Genomic DNA, 21,549 nt, shown 5'->3' with positions numbered 1-21,549 from the left:
AGGAATTACTTTATAGGCCATATATTAGTTTAATGCCGTGTACACACGATCGGTCAAACAGATGAGAATGGTCTGATGGACCGTTTTCATTGGACCAAACCGATTGTGTGTGGGCCCCATCGGTTATTTATCCATAGGTTAAAACAAAGCAATCTTGTTTTAAATTTAACCGATGGATAGGTATCTATCAGTTAAATTTAAAACAAGATTAGGTAACCGATGTTGTGTTTTACGTCACTGCGTTCTGACACGATCTTTTTTTAACCAATGGTGTGTAGGCACGACTGACCATCAGTCAGCTTCATCGGTTAACCAATGAAAACGGTCCATCAGACCATTCTCATCGGATGGACCGATCGTGTGTACACGGCATCAGTGCAGTGAAGTAAGTGATTCGGAAAAATTAGCTTGGAAACTGGACACAAAATTAAAGTTACTTCTTAAGAAGAGACTTTCCTTCACAAAAGATTTTTTTTTATAAATCTATGGATAACTCTCTAATATAATCTTAAAGATCCATGGCCAAATTAGACTCTTTTAAACCAATGTTCTAAAACATTTGACTCTAGCTACACAATTGTTGCACAGGAAAGTTCAGCCTAGACGTAAGCCTATTCTTTGAATTGTTAAAATGTAATTCATGATATTTACTTGAAATACCTTACTAGGAGGATTACTCGTTGATTCATCTAAAAATATCTGGATTATCTTTATGAAATGTGAAGGCAGCTGGTGAATGCTCTTCTTAGCACTGCTAGTTTGCATCTCAGTGAAATGTCAATGTGCATGTTCATACTTTCTAAAGAGGGTAACACAGAGGAATTGGAAGGGAAATGAAGGGAATTTATATTCAGGTAATAATTTGAATTTATTTGTGAGGCACTTAACCAGGTTTATATACTAAAGTTAAAATATAATAAGGTCAATTTTTTCTTGTTCAGAAGTTTTGCTTAAAAGATCATCATAAAAGAACAATTATAATATATTAGTTAGGATTTTCAAAAAAATTATTGTGTTACAGAAAATACAGGTTCATATATTGCTTTGGATGTATGACATTTTAAAGAAAAAATCAGTTTTTATTGAGATAAATTTCAGTCAAAGCATTAGAGTAATCCTTTGCCACATGAATAGTATATTAGTTTGACATATATAAATGTATTTTAAAATCAAACGTAAAGTAAATAGTTCTTTTATATTATAGTTACAAACCATACAATGAAGTATATCTACAATACTAATAATATTAATGTCATCCAAATATATTCAAAGTCACCTGTTGATAAAAAATATTACGTGTAAAAGAGTTAAGGTGGTAATAATAAGTACATTTTATTCTACAGGATAATATGATACTTTTCACCTTGAATATATTTTTTTTGGTAATGTAGTAACACTTTATTATATTACTCGCAATAATCGTTTATCGGTTGGTTTGCGCAAAATTTATAGCGTTTACAAAATAGGGGACAGTTTTTTTGCATTTTTATTTTTATTTATTTTTTTTACTACTAATGGCGGCGATCAGCGATTTTTTTCGTGACTGCGACATTATGGCGGACACTTCGGACAATTTTGACACATTTTTGGGACCATTGTCATTTTCACAGCAAAAAATGCATTTAAATTGCATTCTTTATTGTGAAAATGACAGTTGCAGTTTGGGAGTTAAACACAGGGGGCGCTGTAACATTTAGTGTTCACTTTGTGTGTGTTTACTAGTGTAGGGGGGTGTGGCTGTAGGAATGACATCATCGATCGGGTCTTCCCTATAAAGGGAATCACCCGATCGATGCGCCGCCACAGTGAAGCACGGGGAAGCCGTGTTTACACACGGCTCTCCCCGTTCTTCAGCTCCGGGGAGCGATCGCGACGGAGCGGCTAAAAACAAATAGCAGCGCCGTCGTCCCATAAAAATGCCAATGGTCCCAAAAATTTGTCAAAAGTGTCCGAAGTGTCTGCCATAAGGTCCCAGTATCGATAAAAATCGCTGATCGCCACCGTTACTAGTAAAAAAAAATATTAATAAAAATGTCATAAAACAATGCCCTAATTTGTAGAAGCTATAACTTTTGCGCAAACCAATCAATAAATGCTTATTGTGATTTTTTTTAATGAAAAATATGTAGAAGAATACGTATCGGCCTAAACTGAGGAAATGTTTTTTATTTTTTTATATATTTTTGGGGATATTTATTACAGAACTGAAAGTGCACTGAAAGTGCACATGGAAATGCAGGTGCTGTAGATCAGAGGGGGACATGCAATGAAAATAAAAAACATCATTTTAGCTTGCACATGATTGTATAGTAAAGTCAGCAGAGCTTCCCCTCATTTCAGATCTACCCCTCAGATTTACAGCGACTGCACTTCCAAGTGCACTTTCAGTTCAATTTCAAGTGTACTTTGCACTTGTAGTTTGCACTTGCAGTGCAAAGTGGATTTTCCTTTTGTAAATAACCCCGCTATAAACAAAAAAAGAAAGGTGAGTTTTTTTTCCTTTGGGAGTGGATTCACAAGCACATGAGGTGTGGTGGAAAGTTTGTACCAAGACTTTTTCAAGAAAGATACCATTCATTGATCAATCACTGCTTAATCTGTGTTATTTATGGACACTTTTGTATAAAACACAGTTTTTTTCAGCTGTTTTTATATATGTTTATGGATCATTTACATGCACTATTAATTCACTTTCACTTGGTGGTTTAATTTTTATGTGTCAATTTATGTTATTATAACATAATAATTTTATTAGTACTGTTTTTTGAAACAGAGCGCTACTATTTTTTTCACTAAAGATTCACTATTTACATTTAAGTAGCAGCTGTAGGTATTTTAGTCTATCCTGGGTGCAGTGGTGGTTTAGAAAGTTACTAGGGGGCGTTAAATAGCTTTTTTTACCAGTGTTTAAATAAAAAAATAAAAAAAAAATTTTACTCTCTGCTATAATCCATATCCAAAAAAATATAAAAAAATTATTTCTTCATCAGTTTAGGCCAATATGTTTTCTACTATATAATTTTGGTAAAAAAAAATCACAATACGCGTATATTGAAATGTTTGTGCAAAAGTTATAGCATCTACAAAATACGGAATAGATTTATGGACTTTTTGTGTTTTTACTAGTAATGGCGGTGATTGCGACATTGTGGCATACAAATTTGACCCTAAGTGACACTTTTGGGGACCAATAAAACCAATACAGTGCTAAAAAAGTGCACTGATCACAGTATAAATGACACGGCAGGGAAGGGGTTAACACTAGGGGCGATTAAAGTGTTAACTGTGATCCCTCAATATATGTTCTACCTGTGTGGGGGATGGGCTCACTGAGACAACACAGAGATTGCTGTTCCTAAATAATAGGAACAGACAATCTCAGTGTTGTCCCCTGTCAGAATGGGGATCTGCCTTGTTTACATGTAAGTTGTTTTGCAAAATAGAGCCGCCCTGCTGCAGTATATATGCAGTGGGTGGTCTTTAACTGGTTAGAGGTGAATTGTGATTGGTCGCTTTGGATTAGCACATCCTTATTGTTCCTTACCTCATAACATAATTGGAAGTTGTTCCTGCTAGTGTAGGGAGATTTGATCCCCAGTGATACTATTCTATAAAAACCAGAGCTGGTGCTGACAGCATCAGAAAATATTCTGTTTCAAATGAGGCTAGGAGCTGATGGCTTGCTATTGGCAGCTGCTCCAGCTTTTCTAGTTTTCATACATATGCCCCAGGCAGGTGGCTACATTAGACGACCGTTTTTTAAACTGACCCATGGACATAGGTCATGCTGTTTATTTATATTTTGCACAAAGCTAACAACTATAGCATTGATGTAACTGGCTAATGTGCATCTTCACTCTTTGATGTGTGCACTGCATATAGCAACGCTGAAGGGATACCAGGCTTTATTATCTATTTCCACAAGTCTTACAGTTGCTTGATCCTGTTAACCTAGTCTACCCCCAGTTGGTTTTTCTTTAGCTATTATGGATAATTTCCCATAAACAATTTCCAATTTGTATGTGATTGTGTCTAAAAATTCCAGAAAACAATGGAACCCAAACTCTAAAATACATTTTCCTTCACTGGGGTGACATACTGGCATTACTATACAAAGATATCTTAAAATATTTTAAACCACATGGCTTCCAAGTGCCTATTTCTAGTTTGAACCAGGATATGAAGGAAATTTTTTTTTTTTACGATGTTATATTATTTTATAGACTCCCCCAGCTATTCTCCTCCTAGAATGTATTATACATGCATGTTTTTACCAGCCAAGTGCAGAACTTTACATTTATCAACATTAAACCTCATTTGCCACATAGTTGCCCAATAAAATAGTGCATTGAGGTCAGCTTGTAAGTTGGAGACATTTTGTAAGGACGTTATTCCACTGCATAGCTTGGTGTCATCTGCAAACACTGAAAAGGTACTTTAAATCCCAGACCCTATATCATTTATAAATATGTTAAAAGTAGGGGTCCCAACACTGAGCCTCAGGGTACACCAGTAATAACCTCATACCATTCAGAGTATGAATAATGAATCACTACTCTCAGAATATGGTCTTTTAGCCAGTTTTCATTCCATGTATAAGCTTAATTTTCCAAGCCTTTAGACTTAATGTACACATTAGCCGTGTGTGGTGAACTGTGTCAAACAGCCACTCCCTCGTCTACGTTTTTGCTTACCTCTTCATAAGAAAAAACAGATTTGTTTGACAACTTCGGCCTCTGAAGCCTTCCCTTTTCCCCAGGGACCAACACAATATTATCTTGTAAAGGCCCTACATGCTCCAACCTGACCTTTTTACTATTACTATATTTGAAAACAAATTGGAGGGTTCGTCCTGATCTCTTTTGCAACCTCTCATTCATTTTAAATTTTGTGGCTGGTAAATGGTTATAGAAAACTTTTCCTGAAAGAATCATGGGGTTAACATGAAAACGTCTTTCTGAAAATGCTAGTTTACTGACTTATGCACTATCCCCTGGCTTCAATATTCTTTGAGTTTGAGAGGCAGAACAATATATAGAGATCAGGAAATACAGAGTCATCAAAATTGTTAAATAAAGACCTTTATTCAGCTGGAGATGAAAAACCAGCTGAAATCTCCATTCATCAGGAAATAGGAGGAAGCCTTTACAAAGTGAAGGGAATTCCCTTCTTAACCGGTTGCCACTGCTTTGAGACTTTGGCCCTATTGGAAGATTTCTCCTTAAAGCCATATCTTTATAAAGGTGGTGTCAGCTGGACCCCTGGTCTTCATGTGCTGGGTACAGGTACCTTGAGATTACAGTGAGAAACCAAAAGAGCCATGCCTCCACGCTAGAGGTTATACTGCCTTCCAGGAGCTGCGGTCATTGTGGATTTAGAAAGGCTTGTTTGCAAGTCAGCCAAGGTGAGAGCCTGGGGGAAACGGGGTCACTTGGATTGGAGCACCTTACACTCAGGAATTGCTGTGGATTGGAGCACTGTACACTCAGAAATTGCTGTGGATAGTAGAAGATTGTGCACGATATTGGATTATTTATCTATTTTATTTATACACAGAGACTCACTTTTTACACTTTGCTTATGCATTATTTGCATGAAGATACAGTAGTATCACATCTTGGACATTTTATAGTTATTCATTACCAGTTTTTCATTTGATAGTTAATTCATATATTTAGAATTATTTTTACTGCTTTTTGGAGTTTTACCGGATTAAAGCTGTTTGATCACATTTTTTTTTAGTAGACACGCATTGTTATTAATGCTTTATGTATATGTATTCGTTTTATGCACTTTTTAAGGATTGCACATTGGATTGCACTTAGAACTTTACTATAATTATTTATTTATAGCAACTGCCATAACACCCCCAAGGCAAATATTACAAGCTTTGCCAGAGATAATAGCGAAATATTGAATATATATATATATATATATGTTTTAACAAAATTAGACAAAAATTTAAAATGTTTGCATTGCAATACAGTCCAGCCCCTGCAGTCATAGGGTACAATTTAATACCAGTGTTACATGACCAATAATCATAAGATCAGATCTACCAAGCATAAAATAAATAGAGAATAAGATTGGGGTGGAAGGCCAGTGATAACTATTAGATGAGCAGGTTGGTTTCTTACATTACTGCAGTGGAAGGTCGTTTATCATTGCCAGTGTAGGAAGAAGCACTGCAATCAGTTATGTAAGCAATGACTTCTCTTTACCTTTTAGAAAGTGTAATCTAATAATTTTGCTAGTAAAGAGGTAAGGAAAATAGCTGACTGCTTACAAAAAAGTACTATTGTCCCCTTGCCTTTCCATTGTAAAACCTGTTTTTTTAGTTATGAAATTGTTATTCAAAGACATTGGGTTTTGAGAATAAGACTTGAAAAATATATATAAAAAAAAAAACAATAAATAAATAAATCAAGCAAGTGACATTGAAGAAAATTGAACTTCTGTAGCAAGATGAATCTACATGTACACCATTACATAAAAGTTATATTTACCCATTTTGTCACTACGTCAGCACTCGTGAAGCTATTGTGTTTAGTTATTGCTTTTAACATTTCTCTTTTGCCATTTAATGTTGTTATTTTAGTCAAAAATACAAAGTATTCATAGTGTGTTTAATATTTAATAAGCTCAGGGTTGGCTGGGAATACTTACACAGTCACCAAAACAGCAGATCATCAGACTGCCAGTTTTGGCATGATGATGTATTAGTATATTGTGTAACCATCACAATATAAAGTATACACCATAGCATTGTGTACTCTAAGGCCTCGTACACACGTCCGAGGAACTCGACGGGCAAAACACATCGTTTTGCTTGTCGAGTTCCTTGTGAAGCCACCCGAGGATCTCGGCGAGCCAAAATTTCCCATTGAACAACGAGGAAATAGAGAACATGTTCTCTATTTCCTCGACGAGATCCTCGTCGGCTTCCTCGGCCGAAAGTGTAGACATGGCCGGGTTTCTCGGCAGAATACAGCTCCGACTGAGTTTCTGGCTGAATTCTGCCGAGAAACTCGGTCGTGTGTACGGGGCCTAAGGAAAAAAATATTAAAGCGTCTAGTATGCTTTTCTAAAACCCCCCCTCCCCCTTTTTTTTTTGCATGGTAGTGAATAATACAGCTTGTCAACCATTGCTATGAATTTTCATTGTGCCGTGTGCCTGTGCTAAAAAAAAAAATATTTTTGACCAAAAGAGTCCAAGCAAGGACAACAAGTCCCCTCAACAGAAAGTGCAGGCAGCAGGATGCTTATCAAAAAAATATCAAATAGTGGTGTTGCGCTCCCACATATAATGACATATAAACCTAGATATATAAATACAGAGAGAATATTTTATATAAATAAATATAAAAAGTGCTGCTGTGCTGTAAACAAGAGACTACAAGTGCAGTAAAATAAGTGTAAATATATTCAAAGATAAAAATATGTTCAAAAAATTATCATATAAAAGCAATGGGTGTAAAATTATAGTCCATTGTGAGTGTAGCAAAAGGTGCTAAAGTGCTGGCGAATCTCAGAAGGGGAAAATCAATTCCTCTGGATTCAGGGTGCAGAGTGTAATGTTGCTGGTGCTCTGTAACAGTAACAGGTGGCACTGTGACTCCTGTGAAAGGTGATTCTTTGGTGTAAGTAACACCCGTAGGTATACTACCTTCTTACCTAACTGCTGTAAGGTAAGCAGCATTAAAAGATAAGGTGGAATGCTAGGTCATTCGCAGTGGGGGAGGGGGTTCCTTCCTTCTCCAGCGTCTCCAGTATTGTATGGATGAAAGATGGGGGGGGCGCTCGGGGGCTCGAGTATAAGTGGAGAAATAAGAGAATACAGAGCCTCTTGGTGCAGTACGTTTGACGTTTAAAAATTCACAGTTTATTTGGATAAAAAAGTTACTCACATTTCACATGCTGTAAAGTGCTTTGCATAAAAACGAGCAGCGAGCTTGGGACCTTGTTGCTTCACTTCCGGTGGACGCAGGCATACGAACAGATCATGGGTGCAATGCCAGGATCCTGCAGACACTCAGTACACTGTCTGTCCATACCTTTGATACCAGCAGGCAGTTATTGAATTGCAGGAAGAATCAATAAACTACAAAAGCACTCACCAGCACCATCGCAGTTCATGGAGAACTATAAGCTGTTGGCCATAGTTCATTCATTCAGAACTCTTTGAATGAATTACAGGGCCCTGTGGGCAGAGCCCCGAAAAGCCATACTGTTTTTAAATTGTGTGAAGATTCCCCCGCCCACTGTCACAGAGAGGGGGGATCAGGGGGAAAGTTGGTAGGCGCTGGAACATGTTATGGGGGGAATGTGTAGCATTGTGTGCCTAGAGATCAGCTTTAAAAGCTACATGATTGCATAATGAACATAATTAGGTTATGTATTTTTTCAATATTATGGTCTATTTCATTACAAAATACTTATAATGCCCTTTTGAAAATGCTGATTTTGTGGTTCTCATATTTATTCAATCAATACAGTAATTTCTAATGCCGCGTACACACGGTCGTTTTTTGTGATGAAAAAAAAACGTCATTTAAAATGACCGTGTGTGGGGAAAACGTTGTTTTATGTCTTCAGAAAAATGACAAAAAAAAAAATTCGAGCATGTTTCTATTTTTTATGTAGTTTTTTTGTGTCATTTAAAAATATAGTGTGTGGGTAAAACGACCTTTAAAACAAAATTTAAAACTACACATTTATAAACCCGCGCATTCTCAGTAGCTGAACGTAACCGCGAACAACATTTTTAAACCCGCGCATTGCTCAGAAGCTGAACGTAACCGCGTTTTGCTAGAGCATTTTGAAAAAACGATGGTGTGTAGGCAACGTCGTTTTTTAAAGTGAAGTTTGAAAAACATTGTTTTGTTTCATGATAAAAAACGTTGTTTTATTTCATCACAAAAAACGACCGTGTGTGGGGAAAACGTTGTTTTATGTCTTCAGAAAAATGACAAAAAAAAAAATTCGAGCATGTTTCTATTTTTTATGTCGTTTTTTGTGTCATTTAAAATGATAGTGTGTGGGTAAAACGACCTTTAAAACAAAATTTAAAACAACATTTTTAAACCCGCGCATTGCTCAGAAGCTGAACGTAACCGCGTTTTGCTAGAGCATTTTGAAAAAACGATGGTGTGTAGGCAACGTCGTTTTTTAAAGTGAAGTTTGAAAAACATTGTTTTGTTTCATGATAAAAAACGTTGTTTTATTTCATCACAAAAAACGACCGTGTGTACGCGGCATAAGGAATAAGTCACAAAATCAAGACATTAGATTCTACAACAATCACAAGTTACATCAGGTTAGTAACCAAGGATGTAGCACTTTCAGAAGGTCAGCAACTTTTTTCAATCAGTTTTGATGCTTGTTATCCACTAACCCTATATGATCTAGCCAGAGGGTGCCACCACAATTCAAAGCGTGCAGCTTTACAGCTTCCTGTGTCTTGTTTGGGAACTATAATATATTCTAGGTGTGCGTATGTGCCTGAAAATCCTATTACAAGTGTCTAAGCAGTATTTCCTCACTTAGTCTCAGTTCTGTGGGATTGTGTGATGCTAATATAAATGTGTTTAAAATAATGATATAAGCTGTATTTAAACATACATTTTTTGAGTTGTTTTTCTTTGAAATTTTTGCCTGAATTTTTTTAGCAGGAATATACATAATAGTAATAACAATTAATCCTGATTAATAATGAAAGCATGAAAAGAAAATTTAGATTTCTACAGAAGCCCACTGATGGTTTTCCCTCTTTGAAGTACAATACTGTCTTTTTCCCTAAACCCCATGCCAAGGTCAGGGCAAACTACTATAAAGTTAAATGCTTCTAGCCACCTATTTGACTGCTACTGGCTATCTCTAACCTACTTTTGTCAAGAAGCCGGCGTTTGTTGTACATTTATACACTGGCTTAAGGTATAATGAAAGTTGTAAGTGTGGGCTTGAAATAAGTCCAGGGCATACCCACGGGTCCTTATTAAAATCCAACAAAGATTCTATCAGTCAAACCAAGGCATTTTATTACATTTAGGCACTTAGATTTTTCATTTACTTTACAGTAAGTTTGATATACATTGTCAGTAGACTGGCAGTGCCATGTCCAGGTAATAGAATGTGTTACAAGAAATCTGACTGTATATATGACAGATGTCTTATAAGGCAAAATCTTGCAGCTTTACATCTTCCTGTGTTTTCTTTGGGGACTATAATTGAGCAATGTCCCTACACACCAAGTGTGTCTATAGACCTAAAAACCCTATTGGAAGTGTCTAAGCAGTATTTCCTCACTTAGGCCTTATACACACGACCAAGGAACTCGTCGTAAATGAAACATTGTTTTCCTCAACGAGTTCCTTGTTAGGCTTGTCGAGAATCTTGTCAAGCTTTCTTTGCGTACACACTGTCAAGACAAAATCTCGTCGTTCTCAAACGCGGTGACGTACAACACGTACAACGGCACTATAAAGGGGAAGTTTGATTCCATTGGCGCCACCCTTGGGGCTGCTTTTGCTAATCTCATGTTACTGCGTGTTAAGTAAAAGTTTGGTGAGGGACGATTCAAGCTTTTCAGTCTGTTACAGCATGACGAATGTGCTATCTCCATTACAAACGCTACTTTTACCGAAAGGCACGCTCCCATCTCATACTTTATTCTGAGCATGCGCGGGTTTCTAAGCATAAACACGAACGTGTTTCTCATCGTAAACCAGCCCGACGAGAAACACGATGAGGAAATTGAGACTCCCGACGAGGAAAAAGAGAACTTGTTCTCTTTTTTTCTCGTTGAGTTCCACGACAGTTTTCTCGACGAAAAACATACACACGATGGATGGATTCTGTCGAGGAAAACGGTTGTGTTTACGAGGCCTTAGGCCCCGTACACACGACCGAGTTTCTCGGCAGAATTCAGACAGAAACTCTGTTCAGAGCTGAATTCTGCCGAGAAACCCGGCCGTGTGTACACTTTCGGCCGAGGAAGCCGACGAGGACCTCGGCGAGGAAATAGAGAACATGTTCTCTATTTCCTTGTTGTTCTATGGGAGAACTCGGCCCGCCGAGCTCCTCGGCAGCTCCAGGACTGAACACGCCGAGGAACTCGATGTGTTTGGCATGTCGAGTTCCTCGGCCGTGTGTACGGGGCTTCAGTCTTAGTTCTGGTGGATTGATTGATGCTAATATAAGTTTGTTTAAAATAATGATATTTAACCACTTCAGCCCTGGAAGATTTGACTGCTCAATGACCAGGCCATTTTTTGTGTTTCGGCACTAACTGACAATTACGCGGTCGTGCGACACTATACCCCAAAAAAACTATTTTTTTCCCCACAAATAGAGCTTTCTTTTGGTGGTATTTGATCATCTCTGCGTTTTTTATTTTTTGCGCTATAGACAAAAAAAGAGCAACTATTTTGAAAAAAAAATATATATATTTTGTACTTTTTGCTATAATAAATATCCTTTTTTTAAAAAAAAAAAAAACAAGGTTTCCTCAGTTTAAACCGATATGTATTCTTATACATATTTTTGGTAATAAAAATTGTAATAAGCAGATCGATTTATAGCATTTTTATTATTATTATTTTTACTAGTAATAGCAGTGATCAGCGATTTTTATCGGGACTGCGACATTATGGCGGACACATTGGACACTTTTGACACATTTTTGGGACCATTGGCATTTATACAGCGATTAGTGCTATAAAAATGCACTGATTACTGTGTAAATTACACTGGCAGGGTAAGGTTTAACACTAGGGGGCAATCAAGGGGTTAACTGTGTTCCCCAGTGTGTGTTCTAACTGTAAGGGGGATGGGACTGACTGGATGAATTGACAGATCGTGGTTCCTAGCTTGTAGGAACTCACAATCTCTCTCTCCTTTCCTCACAGAACAGGGATGTGTGTGTTTACACACACACATATCCCTGTTCTGCCGCTCGTGCCCGTGATCACGTGTGGCCAGCGGTCATCGCAACATTGGGCCACCCACATCGGCACCCCCACAGTGCAGGCTGTGCGCGTTTGCCTGCTTGAAGGGACCTACATACAGCTATGATGGTTCGCGGAATCGTGCCGACCCGCTGCAGTATAATCACAGTGGCTGGTCGGCAAGTGGTTAAACATAAATTATTTTTTTTATCGATCCCTGGCCTAAAGAAAGTTGTTGTTGTTTTTTTCTTTTTGCCTGGAATTTTTTAGCTGGAATATACATAATATTAATAACAATTAATACTCGTTAACCACTTTGACACAGGGCACTTTCCCTCCTTCCTGCCCAGGCCAATTTTCAGCTTTCAGCGCTGATGCATTTTAAATGAATTTGCGCGCCATGCAGCACTGTATTCAAACACAATTTTTTATCATTATGTTCCCACAAATAGAGCTCTATTTTGGTGGTTTTTGATCACCACTGGGGTTTTTATTTTTTGCTAAAAAAAAATGCTTAAAAAAGACCAACAATTTGGGGAAAAAAAAGTTTTCCTTTGTTTCTGTTATAAAATTGTGTAAACCACATAGGCGTGCGCACAGGGTGTGCCAGGTGTGCCTGGGCACACCCTAATCACCTTGTGCAGTGCAGATTGCCCCTGTACTCCCGGCTTCCTTCCTATTCTCTCCCAAAGGCTGCTGATGCTGGCACACACTAGGGAAGTGTTAAAAGGAGTGGGGGAAGGGGCCGATAAATATATCATTTACCGGCCCCTTCCCTTTGTGAATGAACACAGTAAGTTATCACTACCATGTGTTTGAGCTTTGGAGTGCACACCCTAATGCCATAGACTGCGCACACCTATGGTAAACCAGTCCGTTTTCTCCTTCACTGATGAGCACTGATGAGGCTGCACTGATGGGCACTGATAAGGTGGCACTGATGAGGCACTGATGAGGTGGCACTAATAAGGTGGCACTAATGATGAAGCACTAATTTTCAGCACTGATAGGCAGCACTGCTGGGCACTGATATGCAGCACTGATGGGCATTGATAGGTGGCACTGATGGGCTTTGATAGGAGACACTGATGGGCACTGAAATGCCACACTAATGGGCACTAATAGGTGGCACTGATGGCATTCATGGGTGGCAATGATAGATGGCTCTGATAGGCAGCACTTATGAGGATGCACTGGCAGGCATTACTGATGGGCACTGGTTGGCACCTCTAATGGGCACTGATTGACAACCCTGGTGGTCATGGGTGGGCATCCTGGTGGGCATTCGTGGGCATCCTTGGGGGGCTGCAATGATAATAAATCAGCGCAGATGCCCCCTGTCATATGAGCATCTGATCGGCTCTTCTCTATTTGCATCTGTCAGTGCGAGTGGAGGAAAACCGATAAATGGCTCTTTCTGTTTACGCTGTTATCAGCTGTGATTGGAAACAGCTGATCACATGGTAAGGAGCCTACGTCAGAGGCTCTTACTCGAGATTGGTGATGCAGTGTGTCAGACTGACACACCACACCAATGATCGCCACGCTGTGCATGATCACAGCTTATCCTGCTGGACGTCATATCCAGTCAGGATAACTGAACCACTTTCGGGCAGGAAGTGGTTAATAATGAAAGAATGAAAAATAAATTCTACAGAAGCCCACTGATTGCTGTCTCTCTTTGAAGTACCATTGTTTCCCTAAACCTCATACCAAGGTCAGGGCAAACTACTATAACTCTAAATGCTTCTAGCCACCTATTTGATTGCTACTGGCTATCTCAACTTACCTTTGTCAAGAAACTGGCCTTCATTGTACATTTATACACTGGCTTAAGGTATAATGGAAGCTGTAAGTGTGGGCTTGAAATAAGTCCAGGGCATACCCAAGGGTCCTTATTAAAATCCAACAAAGATTCTATCAGTCAAACCAAGGCATTTTATTACATTTAGGCACTAAGATTTTTCATTTACTTTACAGTAAGTTTAATATGCATTGTCAGTAGACTGGCAGTGCCATGTCCAGGTAATAGAATGTATTACAAGAAACCTGTCTGTATATATGACAGATGACTTGTAAGGCAAAATCTTATTTTTTTTTAAAGGTAATACATATAATATTATGTAGTAACTGAAATAAAAAAAAAATAAACAATCATGGAAATACTGCTAAGGGTTACTTATAGCTGCCAACATTTTCTCTCAGAAAAACACTTCCAAGCAACAACTATAATCTAGAGCAGAGGTGAACAAGCTGTGTGTCAGGACCTCCAGTGGGGTTACACAGTCATTTTCTAGGGGTCACAAAAGATATAACAATAATTCTATAGGGTTCTATTACCAACCAGATGTTTCTGAACAATGAAAAATTGGTAAATTAGGTCCTAGAGAGCAAGTCACAGATATGTGATTTACTGACTAAAGCAACACAACAGCCATAAACATTTTTATTTAATTTAAGCCTATTTTGAGGATACCCTTTTATAAACACAACATTAAAGGGAATTGCAAAATTGATTCATTAAGGTAACCCCAAAACTGGATCATATTGTGCTATGTAAAGCTTTAGAACATTTGGTACACTAAATCTGAAGCAAAGCTATAATAATTCTTTATCCATTCATATGCATATTACAAAGTTTTCAGAAAATACTTTTGTAAATGTCAAATTGCTAAATATACAATAAAAAATATAACATTTAGAATGTGATTATTTATTGTCTACAGTTTTATCTAGAAATAAATCCCTTTGGTAATGTAAATTCCTAAATTTATTTTATTTGAAGCATTGTGCAATGCACCAAAGAAACAGCAAAAATGTTATAGGGAGGAGAAATTGCATTACTGAAAAATGAAACATAGTACAGTTAAAAAGAATTTGTCACTTTGCAAATTCAAGGTTCAAGATAAATATGATGATTTAGCATGCTTGTCCTCTAATCTCTCAAAACAAAAATGCATGGCAAAAATCTAAATACCATTTTTAAAGTGCCAGTGCTTAGAAAATTTGGTTACCCTTTGTAGTAACAGACAAACCTCAAAACTCTTAAAATAGATGAATGCAAAAAATCACAAAAAAGCAAAAAGAGAGCCATTACCCAAATATTTAAACCAGTGAATTTATACATAAAGTGCCAGTGCTTAAAACAAGTGAATTCATATATCAACAAACGTTCATAATACATGCCAAAAAAGTATTCTATTAGAAAAGTGGCAGCATGCTGGATAAGAAATGGCTTATGCCAAAAAAGGTCTGTAAAGACTTTTCCACAGTTGCACTGTGAATGGCTACTTGTCTCCTCTTTATGCTGATTCTCTCACACAGAACCCTGGTAACAACTCTAATGCACGGAAAGGGTCAAACCTAAAGGGTATTTATTAGCTCAGACTGTCTTTATTTACATTTTTTATTTAAAACACTATAAAACCACTCACATTTTTGGGGTGCCTCCCTGGCACCCAGGGATCACCTGCCGGTAATCTAAAATGAAGCTGCTGCTGCTGCCCAACTACAGGAGCTGGCATACTGACATCTACTTTTTAGAGATGTGAGAGGACTGCTAGCCTCTACTCGTATGGGTTTTGTCTATCAATCAGACATCATCAGTAAGTCATATGTGTCCCATTGTAGAGATTTCTCTTCACTTCCTTTCCTATAGCCAAACAGGAAGTGAAAGGAAATCTCTGCAAATTAAGGTAAATTCCTTGGGACCACCCTCTCCCCCAGGTCACCATAACTAAGGTCCCCATTGGAAGATTTCCCCTCTATTGCTTTTCTAAGGACAACCCAAAACTGTGACTTTCTTTTATTTGCCCATTCAATGATAATGGTAAACAGGATGAATAAATACAGGACCACAGGTAGCAATAAAAACTGACAAGTATTCTGATCCCTCTCCACTCTATCCAAAACCAAAAAAAAGTTTTGTCTTTAGTTATACTTTTAGAACAGGTTTAGATCAGAAGAAACATTTACATCAGGATAATGTTCTACACACTACTGTATGTTGTTAAAGGTATTTTATTTTTTATTCAAAAAACATTATTGAAACAAAATGTATAGTATGCTAATTTAGCTTCAGATGTAGAAACAATAGAAACAATTCTAAATAAAGAATGGATTTTTAAAATGCAGCCCTTGTAAAATAACAAAGCAACTTGATGGACTTAGAGGGGGACCCAATGCAGAACCACACCAAGCCACATACTCTGAACTTTGGGAGGGTACTATTCAGGGGGAGGGGGTGTCACACCATAAACTCATCATTAATTATATCATCCAACATTGAAAAATCATTGTCATACATGATAAGCATCACTCCAGTGGCCCAAATGCAACTCACTGTGCCTACAATCCTGCTCCCAGCAGACTTTCACACAGAGCTCCCTGGTTGGCTGCTAAATGTCAACAAGCTGGTCAGAGATTATGACTCTCATCAATCACCCAATATGTTCATGACTATATTTAGTGAATGACGTCAGCCAGGATACTTTCTGGCTAGTTACCTAATTGAAACAAGCTGCTGTGCAGGCTAGGAGACCATTCATAGTAGTAGTAGCAATATTGGCTAATTGACTTCAGCTACAGCAGCACCCAGAGGTTTGTACTGGCAAACAGGCAAAATTTGGCCTGTTTAGTGAACCTTGAACAGATAGATTTTACGTTGAATCCTTTGTGGAGCTAAACGCAAAGCTGTTTCCTACTTGCGATTTTTAGATTGCAAACCTGCTGCAGCAGTGATGATGAGGCCTCACTCTTCTTGATGGATGTTTAATTTTTTTAAGTATATAAAAAACCTAATCAATTTTTTTTTGCATTAGTTACTCTCACTTTTGGTCCTGGTGACCAACAAAGATGAAATATTTGTTTCACTTTGGAGAGTAATCTTCTTACTTCCTACTGTAGCTCTTGGACATGAAGTGAAGGTAATTCTCATTGGAAGGAAGAAAGGAAGGAAGGAGAGAGGGAAGGAAGGATCAAAGTAGCTTATCTAGTCAATTTATATACTGAGCTCTTTTTAATGCATGCCCAAAAGCAATCATTGATGGAAATCTAAACCATTGTTACACAGTTTATTTCCGTCAGTTGTTGTTCGCATGAATATGCTTCTAGTTACTATTAAAAGGCTGTGGATTCTCACTTCAGTCATGACTCCCCGGCGGTATGATTATTTCAGATTTTAGGTGCTGAAAGCGGTACCATTATTTTGCAAGGAAATTTGGCGTTTTACATTGTAGGCCTGTAATCCTTCGGAATAACTCATTTAAATATGTGCGAACGAGTCTAGTAGACATCTCGGGTATGAAAAAGTTTGAAAAACAAAATCATAAATTATAATATAATAAATAATTATAAATAATTATAACAAATAATAAAAAAATTATTCAATAATGTAATCAACTCAAAATCACTGAAATTTGCTCAGTTGCAGAATTGTCGCTGTCATTACTTTTATTTTGTTATGATGAATTTCCCCACAAATCGCTATCGCTCAATTCTGCAAGCGCTTCTAATTTATTATCTGTGTTTTCTAGCTGGTCTAAAATCACTTTCGACATAAAGGGACACTGGTTGCTATGAACAATCTACAGTTTGCAGGCAGAAAGAACAGTTTTTATTATACAAAAGTACATGTAGGGCACTGGGCAGACCACTAGGGACAAATGGGGTGTGTATTTTTTTACATACAGTACTGTAATCTATAAGATTACAGTATACTGTATGTAATGTGCTTATTTACTTTTTTTAATTTGGCGGCATTCTCCGCCCATGTGCGTCATAACATCGCAGGAAACAGAGATCGGCAGCACACAGGGACACTGTGTGAATCAAATGAGGACCCGCTCGCTCACACAGTGGGGAGGCATCGCAGGATCCAGGGACAAGGTAAGTAACTTTGTCTGTGGCTGCTGCGAGGCGAGCCTGAGTCTGGCTCGGGGAAGGATTAAGAATGATAGTCAACCACTGACAGATGATTCACACAGTAGCAAAACTCAGGTATAGGTTTAAGACTAAATGCTATCTTTTGAATTTAACTACAGTGTTGATTAAAGTACAGTACATCAAAAGGCCATGTTTGGCTTGTTTCGCCTGCAATTAAAATGTATCCTAAAAGTACCTGCTTGGTCTCCCTAAGGAAAGCAAAGCTGGACAGGTCAAACACAGTTTTGGAACTGTCATCCACATTACACCGTTGCTTGTATGTTGATGGCGAGGGGACTTCAGTGACTATAGCATATATTAAGCAATACAGCATTGAAACGTTTCATATCGCTACTATGGGTTCTACTACAACTGTGTTTTGAATAGTTTGTGAACAAGATTGAATCTGTTGGTGGCTCTGTGTCTGAATGTACACAGGGAGACGCGACCTGGGTGCTCCTATAGCAAGCCGCTTGCTGTGGGGGCACTCAGTAGAAGGGAGGGGCCAAGAACGCCAAAGAGAAACCCAAGAAGAGGAGGATCTGGACTGCTTTGTGCAAAACCACTGCACAGTGCAGGTAAGTATACCAGGTTTGTTATTTTTACCAAAGAAAGAGACTTTAATATCACTTTAACTAATTGTCACACTGCCATGGTCTCTTATAGTGGACCTGTTACCAGGCTGTTTAATTATTTTTTATTCTTAACAAACAGTAAATACGTTTTAAAGCAAACCCTCATTTGTCTCTGTATCTGCAGGCACAGTGGAAAAGTTTATCCCAGCATAAGCACTGAATTGGCTCGTTTACCAGCTTAGTTATATCATCTTTCCCTCCCAGAGCACTTTCATGAGTTTATATTCAAGATTAAAAGGCTAGAAGGCTGCCACGTTGTTGCTGAGAGGGGAAAGCATGGTGAGCTGAGCTCCTGAGAGAAACAAATCAATGATTTAAGTGCTTCTGTATCATTAAGGATAAATTGTGCCACGGTGCCTGCAGCTACAGAGGTCAATGACAACTTGTTTTAAAACTCATTTACTGCTTATTAAGAATATGAACTTCAATATCCATAGTCTGCCCATGGGTTCCCTTTAAGCCACTGCAACAATTTGTTTTATCTTAAAGAAGCTTTGAAACATAGAAATAAATGGTCATAATTAGAATTTTTTACTGGTTTTATAGTGTGTCTAAATCACCGCACGGCCAAAGCATAAGTTCACTTTAGGATAAAACGTAATTTGAGATCTTGCTGAAAAATTACATTTTTTAGCTTTTTCTTAAAAAGGTCAGTATTTTTTCATCATTCATGAAAGTGATCACAAATGTGAATTTAGTATTTTTGTTGTTGCTGTATGAAAACTGGCCATTTAGTGTTATTGGTCAACTGGCTTTACAATATTACCTTTTAATTCCTTCTTCTTCCATGTTGCTGATTGTTTATTGTTTTGATTTTCCATATTCAGTTTGTATATTGACATATATACTGTATATATATATATATATATATATATATATATATATATATATATATATATATATATATATATATATATATATATATATATATATATATATATATATATATATATATATATATATATATTCTTATTCCATTATAACTTGTTTAAAATGTGAGTGTAATTCTTAATAAATTAATGAAAGTTTAAAGTACTACGCTATAGTAGCTACTTTGTGGCTCTGAGCTTATCCTGCAGATTAGACATGTGCAATTCATTTAATAATGAATGGAAATTCAGCTGAATTTTGCATCTTTCGGACATTTGTATGGATCCGAATGTCCGAAAAAAAATGAGTGAATGAATGAATTTCTACTAAGCAAGTAGAGAAATTTTGTGCTGGAGGTTGGATTACTGGCAAAGTGCATTCCTGAGAACTAAGTGCGAAGGGTGTTGTGTTGTATTTCAGCAGAGGAGAAGAGATATTGTCATTGCGTGTGTTAATGGGTTCAATAAACAAACGACTTTCCAAACTACAAATCATACATACATACATATCGAATCGAATCAATATACATACAAAACAAAGATCGACACTTTACAGAAATAACAAATTATCCAAAAACAAATTAATGTAACATAACCAATATACCAGAACAAAATTATTTATTTAACGAACGAAAACAAAACTACACTAAACAAAATCTTCCGTTGTGCACAAGTCTACTACAGATCACTAGCAGTTGTGGAGCAGAGTGTCAACCCACTGAAATGCCATTATGTGGATGCACATGTTGACAGATCTGGAGGTTTTGATCATATTTACCACAAAAGAGCAGGGGAATTCTCTTTTGACCTGTTGTACCTATAGGTCATATGTTTAAGGCGAGGGAACATCTTCACTTCATAATCAAAGTGGTACACAGGAGTGTGAAGAGTGTGGTAAGAACTGGTATCATGGATTCACTTTTATGTGCATGACCGAGACATTTATAGCACCAGGATTCTGGTATCATTTCCACAGTAGGGAAGTTATAAATTTTGCAGCAGGAAGACCATTGTATGGAATGTGGTTTAAATAGTGGACATTATTAGATGTATGGCAGGTTCTTTTGACTATATCACCATTTTTATATAATATGTATTGTTGGACTGGTGCTGTAGGTGTGTGCTTGGATGCAACATATGTTTAAGACAGTGACAGCACTGATCACTGAACATTACCTTCCAGCATGGAATGGTGGACGTTTGAGCACTCATTTATATGTGCTGTGTGGACACTTTTTTATGTAATTGGGTTATTTCTTACCACGTGTCATATATATTTGTATTGTTATTTTTCATTCAAGAACATGTATTTTAGAGTTTAGTACATGCAGCAGTGCAACACACAGCATATGTTTTTATTTTATACTAAGGTTGATGTCACTTTCTTTGCCTCACTGTAGCACACCAGATAGTATAGTACCAGGAAGGAGGCTAGAGTTAGAAGTGGAGAAAAGGGAAAAGTTATAGTGAATGTTTATCCATTGAATGAATGAGCATGTGTAGGCTACTCTTCAGTCTACATAAACCAATATTATTCTGTATTATGATAGAAAGAGTGATCCTGGAGGAGATGTGGTATTCTCTGATTTTCTGTTCCCAGGAGAATCACACATCCTGGCTGTGAACCATTGCCATTTCCTTCATTCCCACAACAATGGTCTATGTGTCTTCAAGAAAAAGGCAATTTTCAGGATAACAATTCTTACTATTTTCACTATATAACAACTGCTGATAAATAATGAGTACTCTCATTGTCTCCAAGAAATTGGAATCTAAGCGTTATTTCGTAATGACACTATCCATAGGCACACAACAACAAATCCTACACCTCCTCTAATTTTTTTCTCTATAGAACCAACTTCACATTTTTATGATTCTTATAATGCATCTGTCAATGTAGCAACATCTTTTAAAAACACAGAAATTAATAATTATACACACACCTAAATTTAAAATCTTCTCAGAAGTAGCACACCAGCATGTTAGCATTTCCTGCAACTTCCCTACTTCCTCCATACACATTCACCTAGATTTTACCTATGCTTCTACTATTAACACCAAACGTATTCTATCAAACAACAGGCACATATTTCCTATTATACAATTAATAACACAAGGACATGGTTCTAAATCTGAAACAAGCTAAATCAGCTTCTATCATCTTCAAGCTGGTTCTGA

The 21,549-nt window shown here is 37.3% G+C and overlaps 1 protein-coding gene across 1 annotated transcript in view; it reads right to left on the bottom strand.

Annotated features, from left to right (window-relative positions):
* The window catches only part of GRID2 (glutamate ionotropic receptor delta type subunit 2), a 740,228-nt gene extending 726,463 nt beyond the window's left edge, over nt 1-13,765 (bottom strand). The window contains exon 1 of the mRNA XM_040344854.1: nt 13,735-13,765. Within this exon, the coding sequence (XP_040200788.1) occupies nt 13,735-13,765 (31 nt within the window). The remainder of the gene's footprint in view (nt 1-13,734) is intronic.
* Nucleotides 13,766-21,549: the final 7,784 nt, after the last annotated feature.

The sequence above is a fragment of the Rana temporaria genome, chromosome 1, assembly GCF_905171775.1.
Source record: "Rana temporaria chromosome 1, aRanTem1.1, whole genome shotgun sequence".
NCBI classification, from domain to species: Eukaryota; Metazoa; Chordata; class Amphibia; order Anura; family Ranidae; genus Rana; species Rana temporaria.
The sequence above is the reverse complement of the archived record's forward strand: the minus strand, read 5'-3'. Positions and strand labels throughout refer to the sequence as shown.